This window comes from Hylobates moloch, unplaced genomic scaffold (genome assembly GCF_009828535.3).
Source record: "Hylobates moloch isolate HMO894 unplaced genomic scaffold, HMol_V3 SCAFFOLD_10, whole genome shotgun sequence".
Classification (NCBI taxonomy): Eukaryota; Metazoa; Chordata; class Mammalia; order Primates; family Hylobatidae; genus Hylobates; species Hylobates moloch.
This window is the reverse complement of record NW_026652285.1, coordinates 76,227,276-76,242,246: the sequence shown is the minus strand read 5'-3', so window position 1 is coordinate 76,242,246 and position 14,971 is coordinate 76,227,276. Positions and strand designations below refer to the sequence as shown.

At 38.6% G+C, this 14,971-nt stretch overlaps 1 protein-coding gene across 1 annotated transcript; it reads left to right on the top strand.

The window, feature by feature from the left end:
• Positions 1-13,792: 13,792 nt before the first annotated feature.
• On the top strand, positions 13,793-14,818 carry LOC116475445 (olfactory receptor 13D1). The gene has a single exon (XM_032164751.2). It carries the CDS (start codon positions 13,874-13,876, stop codon positions 14,816-14,818), a length of 945 nt encoding a protein of 314 aa, XP_032020642.2. The 5' UTR covers positions 13,793-13,873.
• The last annotated feature ends 153 nt before the right edge of the window (positions 14,819-14,971 follow it).

The following is a 14,971-nucleotide window of genomic DNA, read 5'->3' as shown; positions in this document are numbered from 1 at the left end:
TTACTACACGTTGTATGCTTACATCAAAATATCTCATCCGCCCTATAAATATATACACTTACTGTACTCATAAAAATTAATAATTAAAAAAGAAATTTAATGATATTTTTAAAATAAAATAAAAGTGAGTGATTTTAATGTATACTTCTCTCTAATGGGTTAAAAATGTGAAAATAAAATTTAAGTTCTACAGTGAATAAAAGTCATCTGAAGAAGATAATAAAATATATAATATGTAGTATCTATCAAGTTTTATATTCAAACAACTGGGGAATATATATTTATAAAACTGACTCCTTGGGTCAGAAAGCAAGACAATACATATTGAACAATTAATAGCACTTAACCACATTTTCTTATCACAATGAAATACAATTAGAAATCAATAAAAAAACTCAAAATATATTTTATATTTGGAAATTTTGAAACACATTTCTAAGTAAATCATTGATTAGTAAAAAATAACAATGGAAATTATAAAACATTTACAACCTTAGGACAATAAAATTACCATCAAAATTAGTTGATTCAGTTTAACTGTTTAGAAGAAAATTTATAGGCTTAAATATAAAAAAAGTTGAAAGTTCATGCACTTAGCATCCAATTCAAGCTCTAGAAAAAAAATAAAGAATGGAAAAAAACCCAAAGACAAGGAATTTTGAACCAGTTGTTTAAAAAATTGCGAGTCCCAAACAATTTCCCTAGAAAATTCTAATAAATTTTCAAGAGCATAAAAAATCTCTATCTAATTTGTTGCAGAAAATAGAAAAAGAGGAAGATCTTCTGGAACCAATCTTTCGAAGCAAGCATGTGAAACAAAAACCGAACAATTAAAAAAGGGAAAAAATAAGCCACTCTACTACATAGATACAAAAATCTTAAATAAAATATTAGCAAACATAATCCAGCAATGTACAAAATAATAATACCTAATGTCTAAGTAAAATATGTATCAGGGATGCAAGAAATGTTAACATTAGAAAATATGTTAATTTAATTTATAACAATATCAATTAAAGGAGAAAAAAGCATGTCTATTTTACTAAATGGAGAAAATTTAATAAAATTCAACATGTATTTATAATGACAATATGAGACATTACATACTTTCAAAATAGTCAGATACTAAATTATAGCATCATAAGTATTGACAAGAATATGGAGAAATCAAGTCCAATTCATTGCCAGTGAATGTATGAATTAATATTTTGAACAGCAAATAAGATCAGGTAAAGTTGATCCCACAATTCCACTTAAAAGTATGAGGCAAAAGAAATGAGGAAGAAAAAGCTAGTCTACGCCACCATCTAGTGGCCTTAGAATATAATAGAAGTTGTGATTCCTTCAGCAGCACTTACAAAGGAGTCCTGAAAGTACCTACGTAAGGATGGACCAAAAACTTACAAACATATACAGTATATTTGCAGTTACTGCCCTCACTAACTGTTGGGCCCACATTGGCTCCACCCATCTTGCTTCCTTCTGAAGATTTGAATGAACCTAACCGCGTGATACAACCAAATAGAAATATCTCAGACAGAGTGCTTCCTATGTCCACCTCATATAATTTTTTTCACCACCCTTCAAACAATACCTATTGTTTCATGAGTCTTAAAAAGATGCTATTCCAAATTGACAAGACTAGATTGGTAATAACTTAAAAGTTGGTCAATACTAAGTACTGGCAAGAATATGATGCAAAGCAAAGCCTCATACACTTCTATTTAGGGTACAAATTTGGAAACTTAGCAAAGATGAATATATAACCCAAAATCAAACAAAGGAAACAAATGAACAAGAAAGCTTTTAAAATTAACAAAAATTACAAGAAAGATGAATGTGTGTACACTGACCCAGAAAACCTCTCCTTGGTATATTCTCTAGAGCAGTGGCTCTTGATCCCAAAGGACACCTATGAATAGTTGGATGGAAAAAATACACCTTTTTTTTTTTTTTTTTTTTTTTTTTTTTTTCACCCAGGCCGGAGTGCAGTGGCGCGATCTCGGCTCACTGCAAGCTCCGCCTCCTGGGTTCACGCCATTCTCCTGCCTCAGCCTCCCGAGTAGCTGGGACTACAGGCACCCGCTACTATGCCCGGCTAATTTTTTTGCATTTTTAGTACTGACGGGGTTTCACCATGTTAGCCAAGATGGTCTCGATCTCCTGACCTCGTGATCCGCCTGCCTCGGCCTCCCAAAGTGCTAGGATTACAGGCATGAGTCACCGCGCTCGGACTACATCTTTATTTGCATCAACCTCAATTGAACATTAACAGTTCCTGCTGCCAGACAGTTTTACTTATGAGTTCACTAAATTGTCAAGGAACAAACAGTCATCATCTTATCCAAGTTATTTAGCAAAAAAAAAAAAAAAAATTGAGAAACCTGCCTGATCCATTTATTTTTACTTCATATTCAAATAAGAACAGTACAAGCAGATAAAGCTTTTTGGCTTATTTCACTTATAACATAGATGTGGAAATAATAAATAAAATATACAATGGAATCTTCCAATAATGGCATTTGGACCAACTCTCCTGCAGCTAACAACTGTACACTCTAGGAAAAATATGTTTTAAATTTCTCGTTGGAGGTGATAATTTCAGTTGCTGCTCACCTCGGAGAACTGTTCTTTTCACAAAGAACAATAAGAATAATAGTAGCTAAAGAGTACAATAGAAAACTGTTTTAGGCAATGGATTTTCTAGGGCATAGATTGTGGTAATGGTTTCTTGGGTGTATGCTTATCTTCAAACTCATTAAATTGCATACATTAAATGTGTAACTTTTTGTTATGTCAATTGTATCTCAATAGAATGTTTTTTAAGTCCTTGCACTCATAGAGCTTTCATTGAAATAACTGAATATATACTCTTATTTTTTTTTTTTTTTTTTTTTTTGAGGCAGAGTCTCGTTCTGTCACCCAGGCTGGAGTGCAGTGGCGCGATCTTGGCTCACTGCAACCTCTCCCTTCTGGGTTCAGGCAATTCTCCTGCCTCAGCTTCCCAAGTAGCTGGAATTACAGGCATGCACCACCACACCCAGCTAATTTTTTGTATCTTTAGTAGAGACGGGGCTTCACCACGTTGGCCAGGCTGGTCTCAAACTCCTGACCCCATGATCCGCCTGCCATTGCCTCCCAAAGTGCTGGGATTACAGGTGTGAGCCACCGCACCCGGCCTATATACTCTTGAAGGGTGACATTTATATAAAGATACATTCATTTCTTCACTAGACTGACAATATCCCTAAAACAAGAATAGTATCTTGTTAATTTTGTATCACCAATAAACACCTAGACTATTACAGGTAATAATATAGGTAAAAATGTTTTTTTACTTTACAGGGAAAAAGAAACTTCCTGAAATCAGGATCTTGAAAAGATATTTGCATGCCAGAGTCATTCAGCATTGTTCACAATAGTCTAAATATGGAAACAACCTAAATGTCCAGCAACAGATGTCTGGATAAAGAAAACGTGTACATATGATATAATGGAATATTATTCAGCCTTTAAAAAGAAGGAAATCTACCTGGCCAACATGGGGAAACCCCGTCTCTACTAAAAACACAAAAATTAGCCAGGCGTGGTGACAGGCGCCTGTAACTCCAGCTACTCTGGAGGCTGAGCCGGGAGAATCCCTTGAACCTGGGGGGCGAAGGTTGCCGTGAGCCAAGATCACGCCATTCCACTCCAGCCTAGGCAACAAGAGGGTGACTCTATCTCAAAAAAAAAAAAAAAAAAAAGAAGGAAATCCTGCCATATGCAATAACATGGCTGAACCTTGATAACACTATACTAAGTAAAATAAGCCAGTCACTGTAAGACAAATACTGTAGGATTACACTTATATCAACTATCTAAAATAACCAAATTCATAGAAGCAGAAAAAAGAATGATGGTTTCCAGGGGCTGGGTGGGGGGCAGACAGAAATGAAGAGTTGCTATTCAACAAATATATAAGTTTCAATTATAAAACATTAATATCTTCTAGATATCTGTTGTACAACATAGTGCTTATAGTTAACGATGCTGTATTGGATGCTTAAAAATGTGTTAAGAGAGTATATCTCATATTATCATGTTAAATGCTCTTACCACAACGAACACACAAATATATACTTAGACACATACATACATTTTCCTGAAGCGGCCAAAAGCATCCAGAAACTGGATGGGAGCAGTCTATATTCGCCAGAAAAAAATGGCATGGATGATTTCCTTTTGCTGGTTTTAAGATAAAAGAAGGACCCCGTCAGCATTATTTTACAGGGCAACTAAAATCCAGGTAGAAAACATCAGTCTTACTGGCCTGAAGGAACAGGACAGAGTTCATGAAGGTCGTGGAAGTTGAACATTTGGAAGACAAAACCACAGAAAATAGGCAGACAGACCAATGAGAGCCTCAAATTTTTGTGTAAACTATACCCAAATACCGGTTGATCTCTAAACTATACATAAGTGATGTTAAGCCTAAAAGACCTGAACAAAGATTTCAATTGCTGCCTACCTCAGGGAAGACAAGTTTGAAAATGGAGTCCTGGCCGGGCGCGGTGGCTCACGCTTGTAATCCCAGCACTTTGGGAGGCCGAGGCGGGCGGATCACGAGGTCAGGAGATGGAGACCACGGTGAAACCCCGTCTCTACTAAAAATACAAAAAATTAGCTGGGCGTGGTGGCGGGCGCCTGTAGTCCCAGCTGCTCGGAGAGGCTGAGGCAGGAGAATGGCGTGAACCCAGGAGGCGGAGCTTGCAGTGAGCCAAGATTGCGCCACTGCACTCCAGCCTGGGCGACAGAGCAAGACTCCGTCTCAAAAAAAAAAGAAAATGGAGTCCTGCTGAATTACATTCTGCTAAAAGAAAATATCAATACTGAGTCAAATTCCACTTTCCAAGAATAACCTGAGAAATATTTTTACTCCAACACGCTTTTCTGAAATATTGCCAGTGCCTGCCTCAAGAGGTAGAGTCTTTTCATCTTTGTATATTCCTACAACATTGAGTGGACATCAAGTTTATTTGGCATCAAAATTTAGCAAAGGACTTTATATATGTGTGTTCTCCAAATACGAAATGAATTGTGAATGTTCTTCGAATTCAGGCTTACACGATTGCAGAGGTGCTTACAAAAATGTAAGTGTGGTTGAGTTTAAAACACGAAGACCTGCAAGTATCACAGCAGTATCTGGAGCCAGAAAGTTGACAGAGGATGAGTGGAATTGGAGAAGTCTCTTCGGAAACCATGGCAGCACTGTGTTGTCCTTTGATCCTGTGAGTTCACAGCTTTGGTTATTACACCCAATGTGTGCTTTGCCTCACTAAGAAAAAATGTACATCACACTCATTTTTCATTTTACAAAAGGGCATTATGAGAACTTCTGACAATGGAAATGGGCCTTAACTCTTAGGGTAGAGAAAGTGAAAAGAATCTCTGAGCCTAGTCCTCCAATATTGTTATTAACCTCAAAAACCTAAAGAAAAGTGAAAGGTTGCTGAGAATCCAGCAGAAAACTATTTCGTTTCCACTTGTTATATGTAGGGATTTTTTTTTCCTGTTTTCCATTTTAAAATATTATGAATTTGTTAAAAATGTCTGAAAAATTAACACGGACAAATATATACAATGTATTATGCATAATAAAAATCAGGTAATAAGTCAAGAAATACAGTGTACTCTCAAGCATGTAAACACAGTATATGCATACAAATATATTAATATTTACATCTGTAATTATGAGTGATTTTCTTTCCTCCTTTGGATTTTTTGGAATTTCTCAAATTTTCTATTCTGAGTATGTATTATTTGTATAATCAGGGAAGTAGCAATTCAAAAAAGAAAGAAGATTACTGCTTAATAAGTTAGGTATGGCCAGGTGTGGTGGCTCACGCCTGTAATCCCAGCACTTTAGGAGGCCAAGGTGAGCGGATCATGAGGTCAAGAGTTCAAGACCAGCCTGGCCAACATAGTGAAACCCTGTCTCTAGTAAAAATACAAAAAATTAGCCTGGCATGGTGGTGGGCACCTGTAATCCCAGCTACTCAGGAGGCTGAGGCAGGAGAATCACTTGAACCCAGGAGGCGGAGGTTGCAGTGAGTAGAGACTGCGCCACTGCACTCCAGCCTGGGCCACAGTGGGAGACTCCGTCTCAAAAATAATAACATTAAGTTAGGTATAATCAGATCTTTGAGATATTAGCCCTAATGTATCTAAAAGTCACTATCTTCCACATTATTTAAAGATTCAACTTTAAATCACTTCTGGGATTACAGTCTCTCAGAAGAAAACCAAGGAGGATTTAAATTGGCTACCAGAGCCACTGGCAGGTCCTCTGGAAATATTGGGGCTCAGAGGAAGGAAAGTACTTATGTGACACATTAATTTACTATTGGATATAAAATTATGGCTGAAAGCTTTATTGTTTATCTCTCCCATGCCACTACTAAGAGTTGTGATTGTGTTCTAGAGTATGGCTATAGCTCAAAGCTGAGAAGTCAACTGATTGAGGAGGAGCAGCTACAGTGACTTCAGTTAGCAAAACACTGATGAAAAAGAGGGAGAATGTTTTGAAAGAAACGGAAATCCCAATAAGTCATGCTATCTATTGTAAGTGGAGAAGATGAGGACCCTATACAGATGTTTGAAACGGGAACATTAGGGCAAAGCTGGGAAGAAGTATTTTCAGAAAGAAAGAGGTAAATGGATGAAGTATACGTCCTCCAGCTAAGACACAGTACTTCTCCTTATCAGTAGCCAAAGGGGAATATGGAGTACATGGACTGGGGCACAGTAGGCTTACAGAGACTCAGGGGCACTGCACTGTGACGTAGCCCTAAAGACGGCGAGGGCATGAAGACAGCGGGATGAATCAATCCCAGCACTGAGCCCATGGCTCACTGAAACTTCCAGCAGCAAACACATATTTTTGGTTACCAAACAGAAATGTGGGTGAAAAATCCCAGGATAATTACCTAACCTATGTGAGAGGGAGAGAAGAGGCCTTGTTCTAACTAGAGCACTGCTGCTTATTATTAGCTCCTTTGCGGCTCAGAAGGGCTCATTTATTCGGACTAGCTCTGGAGCTCTAGTACCAGGGATGCTGGCTATTGTGAAGAATAAGTTATTATATAAACAGCAGGATAATCTAGCTGGAGCAGGAGATAGGATACAATAAATACTTAGTGAATTCAGTTTCCTTCTGAGGGCGCAGTCTGCTTTGAGAGTTTCTCTGGTTAAAATGAGGGAATCTGGGTGAGTACATATGCTTTACAAGCGAAATACTACACTTTCTTATTGGTAAACATGGGGAGAAGGGTGAGCACTTCAGAATCGTATTTCTCAAGCAGAGTTTGCTTTTCATCTATAGGTGATATCCAATGCTGAGCATCAATCTAAAGACCAGACCGACCCTTTGGAAAGAAATGTACGAAAAAATAGCCAGCCAGGGGCACTGGAACTTTACCCATTTTTGGCAGAAATGAAACTGAGGTAATAGTCATTGCTATTACTCCCCTACCCCTTCCCACCATGGGTATCTCCTCTGCCTTCTCTTTTTGCTGTGTGATAGAGTTGGGTGTCTTATCGTCCTACCTACACTGGCACCTTAGCCACATTCTAAGTGGTGAGCTCTAGAATCCTAATCTAAGAACTGGGACTGTGTTAGTGTGTCTTCCCAGAGTGAATATATTTGTGAAGTTGATCTCTTGAAGTCAGAACATTCAATGGCATTAAGTCAGTTTATGTCATAAATCAATAGAAAGCCTTTCTCCAATTTTCTTTCCAATAACTATTCTCACTCGTTCTTGGGTATTAGTGAAAATTGGACCAAAATTCTTCAAACTCTCACCACTGTTTCCTTCAAAGGAAAAATCAAAATATTACGTATTTTTATAATCAGAAAATATACATTCTTTTCAAAAAATTAGAAAATGAGGCAAAATGAAGAACACTAATAATCCCTCCAAGTACCACATTCCAGAAAAAAAAAAAAAAAACTGGTTAAGATTTCAGTGTAACTTCTTTCAGTCACATATATACGAAACTGTGATCATTTATATGGTTATGAGACAGTCTTTTTTTTTTTTGAGGCGGAGTCTCGCTCTGACGCCCAGGCTATAGTGCGGTGTCACGATCTTGGCTCACTGCAACCTCCACCTTCCGGGGACAAGCGATTCTTCTGCTTCACCCTTCTGAGTAGCTGGGACTACAGGCATGTGCCACTACGCCTGGCTAATTTTTGTATTTTTAGTAGAGACAAGGGTTCACCATATTGGCCAGGCTGGTCTCGAACTCCTGACCTCGTGATCCGCCTGCCTCAACCTCCCAAAGTGCTGGGATTACAGGCATGAGCCACCGCGCCTGGCCAAGACATTCTTTTTAACACAACATTATATCATGGGGATTTTCCTTTTCATTTACTATTCTCCAAGATTACAACTTTCATGGTTGTTTAACATATGACAGGATGTATTCTTATGTGTATATTATAACCTACCAACCCCACAAACCAGAATTCCAGCAACCTGGAGGTAAAAAAAAAAAAAAAAAAAAAGAAGAAGAAAAGAAAAAGAAAAAGAAAAAGCATAGCAACCTTTTAAATCATGATTAAACTTGAAACATAATAGGACATATGGATCCAACCCATGGATATGCTATTCCATTTGGTTGGATCATTCTAGTGAAAAACTGTTAATAATAGTGCTAACACTATCTTTGCAAACTTTAAGAAAAAACACTGCTACAATTTCACCATTTTGAATTATGCTGCCCAATGATTTGAGAGTAATAATCTCCTTTATCATCTTAATTCTTGATCTTCCTATATCTAGATTACTCAGAGGTCTGACCAAGAATGAATGTTGTATTTTACCGAATGCACTTTGGTACCTTGTTAGAAGACCATGTGTTGGGTTTAGGCCCACCACCACCCGGCTAATTTTTTGTATTTTAAGAGACGGGGTTACACATGGTCTCGACTCTACGATCCCCCCTCGGCCTCCGCCACCGCGCCCGGCCTCCTTTATCATCTTAATTCTCGATCTTCCTATATCTAGGTTACTCAGAGGTCTGACCAAGAATGAATGTTGTATTTTACCAAATGCACTTTAGTATCTTGTTAGAAGACCATGTGTTGGGTTTTTTGCTTATTTGTTTAGTATGGTGATAGATTTTCAAATATTAATTTGGAATTTTATTAATCCGTGAAATAAATTGTATCACTTTAGTATATACAGTTTGGATGTACTTTAATTATGATTTTACATATACCTTCATAAATAAGATTATCCATAGTTTTTGTCTATCTTTGAAAGTTTGGGAAAACAAGGCTATTTTTGCTTGATAAAATGGTTCTACAAAATGTTCTATAACTTTTTCACATTGAAACATATTATACAGCACAGAAATTTTTTCTTGAAAGTGTAAAATAACTATTGTAAGCATTCTGCATCCAGTGCAAAATCCAGTCTTGATTTTGAAAGTCAAGATCTCACAATAGGATCTCTATTACCTACCATAGTATACATGGCATAGTTTCTATTGAATAAATGTAGAATTCTGTAAGACAGATAAGCACAGTTTTATGACAGTATATAAAAAGGGCATCCTCCTCACAATAGTAGGTGAGAAAGCCTTCCTAGAAAAGTTAATAGATAAGAACAGTCCTTCCAGTTTAAGAAGACACCACACACAAATGCATAATGATGAAAATGCAGGCCGCGCGCAGTGGCTCAATGCCTGTAATCCCAGCATTTTGGGAGGCTGAGGCGGGTGGATCACCTGAGGTCAGGAGTTCGAGACCAGCCTGACCAACATGGTAAAACCCCACCTCTACTAAAAATACAACAATTAGCTGGGTGTGGTGGCAGGTGGCTATAATCTCAGCTACTTGGGAGGCTGAGGCAGGAGAATCACTTGAACCCAGGAGGCAGAGGCTGCAGTGGGCCAAGATCACACCATTGCACTCCAGCCTGGGTGATAGAGTGAGACTCTGTCTCAAAAAAAAAGAACGAAAAAGAAAAAAGAAAGAAAGAAAGAAAATGCAATATTATGGGGAGACTGAATGAAACTCATCATGGTCAGTGAAGAGCATTTGGGACATCAGTAGTGCCTCCAGAGTTAGAGAGAACCAGAGGTGACAATGTGCTTACAGGATGAACTAGAGGACTTTCCTTGAAGCTTCAGAGCAAGCATATATTTTCCTTTAAGTTGTATTTCTCTATTAGGATGTCTTTTGTGGGGAGACTGATGGCATCCTTCATGGGGAAACAAAGTCCTCCTAATAATTCCTCCTTAACACAGTCATGGGAGGAGACATGATATAAATTGGAGAAAGATACCTAATAGGTTAGGATAGGCCTGTGTAATGGGTTGATTCAGTGTCTTTGGTGAAGTTACTGTTTCCCTTTCTCTTGTTTTGATATAAATCCTGAAATATTTCACTAACACTTATAAGCTGAAAAGAATAAATTAAAATTTAAAATAAATTCTGAAATATGGACTTCTTCACCTGGGTTCTTTTCTTCCTTCATCCTTGCATCCTCGACATCCCCACCTATAGGGTAAACACATAAAGCATACCCTTAGAATGACACTGTAATGGCAGAGGCACCTGAATGTGTGTTCTGATCTAGGGAATCTAGGAGTGGCCAACCCAGAGATTTGTTCTTTCTCTGTGATAAACAGCCTGTCCCAAACATGGGCTGTGCAGGGAATTGGGTCCCTAAGCTTTTGGTTGGATGAAGGTTGCCAGGTGGAAGTTGTTAAGGAGAGGATTAAGTGAAAATGCCATATAAAACTGCATGATTTTACAGGCAGTTGTGGTTTTTCTGTCCAGCCCACCACTCCTGTATGTAATTCCCTGATAAACCCCATGTCTCATTTGCTGACTCTCGGTCTCTTGGCCTTTTGAACCTGGTGCCGCCCCTATTGAGATTAATAGGGGTTTAGCACAACACCATCGCCCAAGATACAAGTGGTAGTAAGTCTAGTGCTCTTTCTATACTAGTACAGATTTGTTTCTTCTCCACCTCTTCTTTCCTTCCACTTTCCTCTACTTCAAAACAGCTATGCTCTATCCAATTAAAACAGCTACCTTAACTGCCCACTTTGTGGGAACAAATCCATATGCCAATGTAGATAGAGACAGGAAAAAGAGGTGCAGGACAAAGGGAATATTTTCCAATATACCAACACACTGGTATCATCTAATTTTTTTTAATCCCCTCCCAAATCATGGTCTAGGTAGTACTCTCTAAGAGGAAGACAAAGGATATAGAAAGGGAATGGAAAGACTTTTTCCCTTCATCTCCCTGGAGCCACTACTGATGCCCCAAATGCTCTGCAAAGACCGTGCTGAGTTTCTTCTGGTCTCCCCAGAATACTACATTTTTCATCATTATGCAACAGGGAGCTAGGAGGGCTTGCCATCTATGACTACCCTAAGAGTAAGCATTCATCCTGTCTTCAAAGTCTCTGGATATGAAAAGGCCAAAGCAAAAGTGTGGTTGTAGGGTCAGAATAAGATCAGTAAGAAATATTCTCATTCCACAAGGAGAGCCCAGCGTAGATATAGTTCTTGTGGCAATAGTGTAACAATACATGAGACATAGCCTTTTATATAAGACATCTTAACACAATACTTGGACATATCAGTGTAATGAATATCAAACAAATAGAGCACATTGAGTTTTCAAAGATGTGGCACTAACATTATAAATGGGAGTAGTTTCTCAAAAGACTCTAAGCTGCATTTAGATTTGCAGAGTGAGGGCAGGGGCTATGGTATTTTAGATTTGTTACTGATAAAGGCAAAGGTGGACTGGGTGTGGTGGCTCACACCTGTAATCCCAGCACTTTGGGAGGCTGAGGCGGGTGGATCACCTGATGTCAGGGGTTCAAGACCAGCCTGGCCAACATGGTGAAATCCCATCTCTACTAAAAATACAAAAATTAGCTGGGCATGGTGGTGTGCACCTGTAATCCCAACTACTTGGGAGGCTGAAGCAGGAGAACCACTTGCACCTGGGAGGCGGAGGTTGCAGTGAGCCGAGATTATACCACTGCACTCCAACCTGGGCAACAGAGTGAGACTCTGTCTCAAAAGAAAAAAAAAAGAAAGAAAGAAAAGAAAAAGGCAAAGGTGATGAAAAGGACTTTTGCATCATTATTCTTGATCAGGCTTTTTTTCATAGTTGTGAAATCACCTTCTACACATAGAAAACTGAGCAGACCAGGCAGGGTGGCTCATGCCTGTAATCCCAGCAGTTTGGGAGGCCGAGGTGGGAGGATCACTTGAGGCCAGGAGTTCGAGACCAGCCTGGCCAATATGATATGAACCCCATCTCTACTAAAAATACAAAAATTAGCCAGGTGTGGTGGGGCATGCTGGAAATCTCAGCTACTCGGGAGGCTGAGGCAGGAGAATCGCTTGAACCTGAAAGGTGGAGGTTGCAGTGAGGTGAGATTGCACCACTGCACTCCAGCCCAAGCAACAGAGCAAGACTCCATCTGAGAAAAAAAAAAAAAAAAAGAGAGAGAGAGAGAAAAGAAAAGAAAACTGAGCAGACCACAATCAAAAGCTACAGGAAAAAGTAAGTGGTCCAGCCTTCAGAGTTCTCTCCATCACATCACATATGATCAGAATCACAAGTAAGTGATGTTTGCTGTCTCACTGTACCCCAACAGAAGACACATTTTTGTAATAGTCTTCTCTTGCGTGGAATCTGTGTAGTAACCAATGAGACAGAGTAGTGTATAGTGGGTAAAAGGGCTGATTCTATAGCCAGATGGCTAGATATTGAATTCTGGCTTTAGTATTTACTATCTGCATGACCTTGAAAAAGTTACTTAAACTTTTCTTTGTCTCTGTTTCCTACTTTGTAAAATGGGAGTAATACTACACTTAAGAAGAGAGAATCCCAGGGCCTGGGAAAAAAGCTGTACATGCTGGGACCTAGACTCCTTAATCTCTGGAAGCTTCTAGAACAGTCCTCCAATGATTCTCAGACTCCTAACAGGTTTTTGAAAGAAGCCAGTGAAATGTCCCACTGGGAACAAAAATGTTCACAGTCTGTCAAGTGTGTTCCAAACTTTAAACCTTTTACCTTTAAAAAGCTAAATCTACTTTTCCCTTTTGAGATTGGTAGATCTAAATATTATACTGTAATTCATAAAATGCATGTGTATAAAAATACATTTAATATTATATCTTGTATAAGGCAAATATAATTATATTACATATATGCATACACACACACACACACACACACACACACACACACACACATATATATGTCATGTTGGAACCATTAGGTTCTAGGCACCTAATATTTTATCTAATTCTAACTACACTCTAAGAAATAATTACTGCTTTTTCCAAGCTTACTATGAACTATCTGCAACTCAGAAAAATAAGCAACTTACCAAAGCTACATCCAGGTAAAATTATATGTCACTGGCAGTCTATAAAATCTTTTAAATAGAGGCCAGCTTCATCAAAAAAACAGCTTAAAGTTCAGAATCTCTTTCTACATTTGAAAGCAGCATGTTCCTAAACTTTATTTGACACTTCCCAGAAGAATTCTGGCAGTATTGGTAGCTTTGACTGTGCTGCTGTGTAGTCCTAAGATACATTGGGTTTCTCAATGTCTCACTTTTCATAATCAATAAAGCTAGTATAATATCCCTACTGTTTTGCTTACTAGGGGTATTCTAAGAATCAAACACAATATTGGAAGGAAATTTGTATTGAAAATCTGTAGATGTACAGATTTACAGATTTTGATGTATCAGATTTACAGATTTTGATGTATCAAACATTTCAATTTTCCTGAATCATGTCCTTTTCTATACCCAGCAGGCAGGTGACCTAGAACACATGGAGACAACAAATTACTCTGCCATGACTGAATTCTTTCTGGTGGGGCTTTCTCAATATCCAGAGCTCCAGCTTTTTCTGTTCCTGCTCTGCCTCATCATGTACGTGATAATCCTCCTGGGAAATAGCCTCCTCATTATCATCACCATCCTGGATTCTCGCCTCCATACCCCCATTCTTTTCTTTCTTGGAAACCTCTCATTCTTGGACATCAGTTACACATCATCATCCATTCCTCCAATGCTTATTAGATTTATGTCTGAGAGAAAATCCATCTCCTTCATTGGCTGTGCTCTGCAGATGGTTGTGTCCCTTGGCTTGGGCTCCACTGAGTGTGTCCTCCTGGCTACGATGGCCTGTGACCGTTACGTGGCCATCTGCAACCCACTGAGGTACTCCATCATCATGAACAGAGTGCTGTATGTGCAAATGGCTGCATGGTCCTGGATCATAGGCTGTCTGACCTCCCTATTGCAAACAGTTCTGACAATGATATTGCCTTTCTGTGGGAATAAAGTCATTGATCATATTACCTGTGAAATCTTGGCCCTTTTAAAACTTGTTTGTTCAGATGTCACCATCAATGTGCTTATCATGACAGTGATGAATATTGTTTTATTGGAGATTCCTCTACAGTTAATTTTCATCTCCTATATGTTTATTCTCTCTTCCATCCTGAGAATTAATTCTGCTGAGGGAAGAAAGGAAGCCTTCTCTACCTGTTCAGCACACTTGATTGTGGTCATCTTATTCTATGGTTCAGCCCTTTTTATGTACACGAAACCCAAGTCAAAGAACACTAATACATCTGATGAGATTATTGGGCTGTCTTATGGAGTGGTAACCCTAATGTTAAATCCCATCATCTATAGCCTCAGGAATAAAGAGGTCAAAGAGGCTGTAAAGAAAGTCCTGAGCAGACACCTGCATTTATTGAAAATGTGAAAAGCCTTGGGCATGCGGTATCCTCAATGGAGCAAGAGAGCTTATCTTTTGTATTTAGATACTGCAAAACCTACTGTCACGAGAGCTTGTGTGTTTGCAAAACCAACTATTAGATTCCCATTCTATTCAACGTAGAATTTTCATGCTCATGTA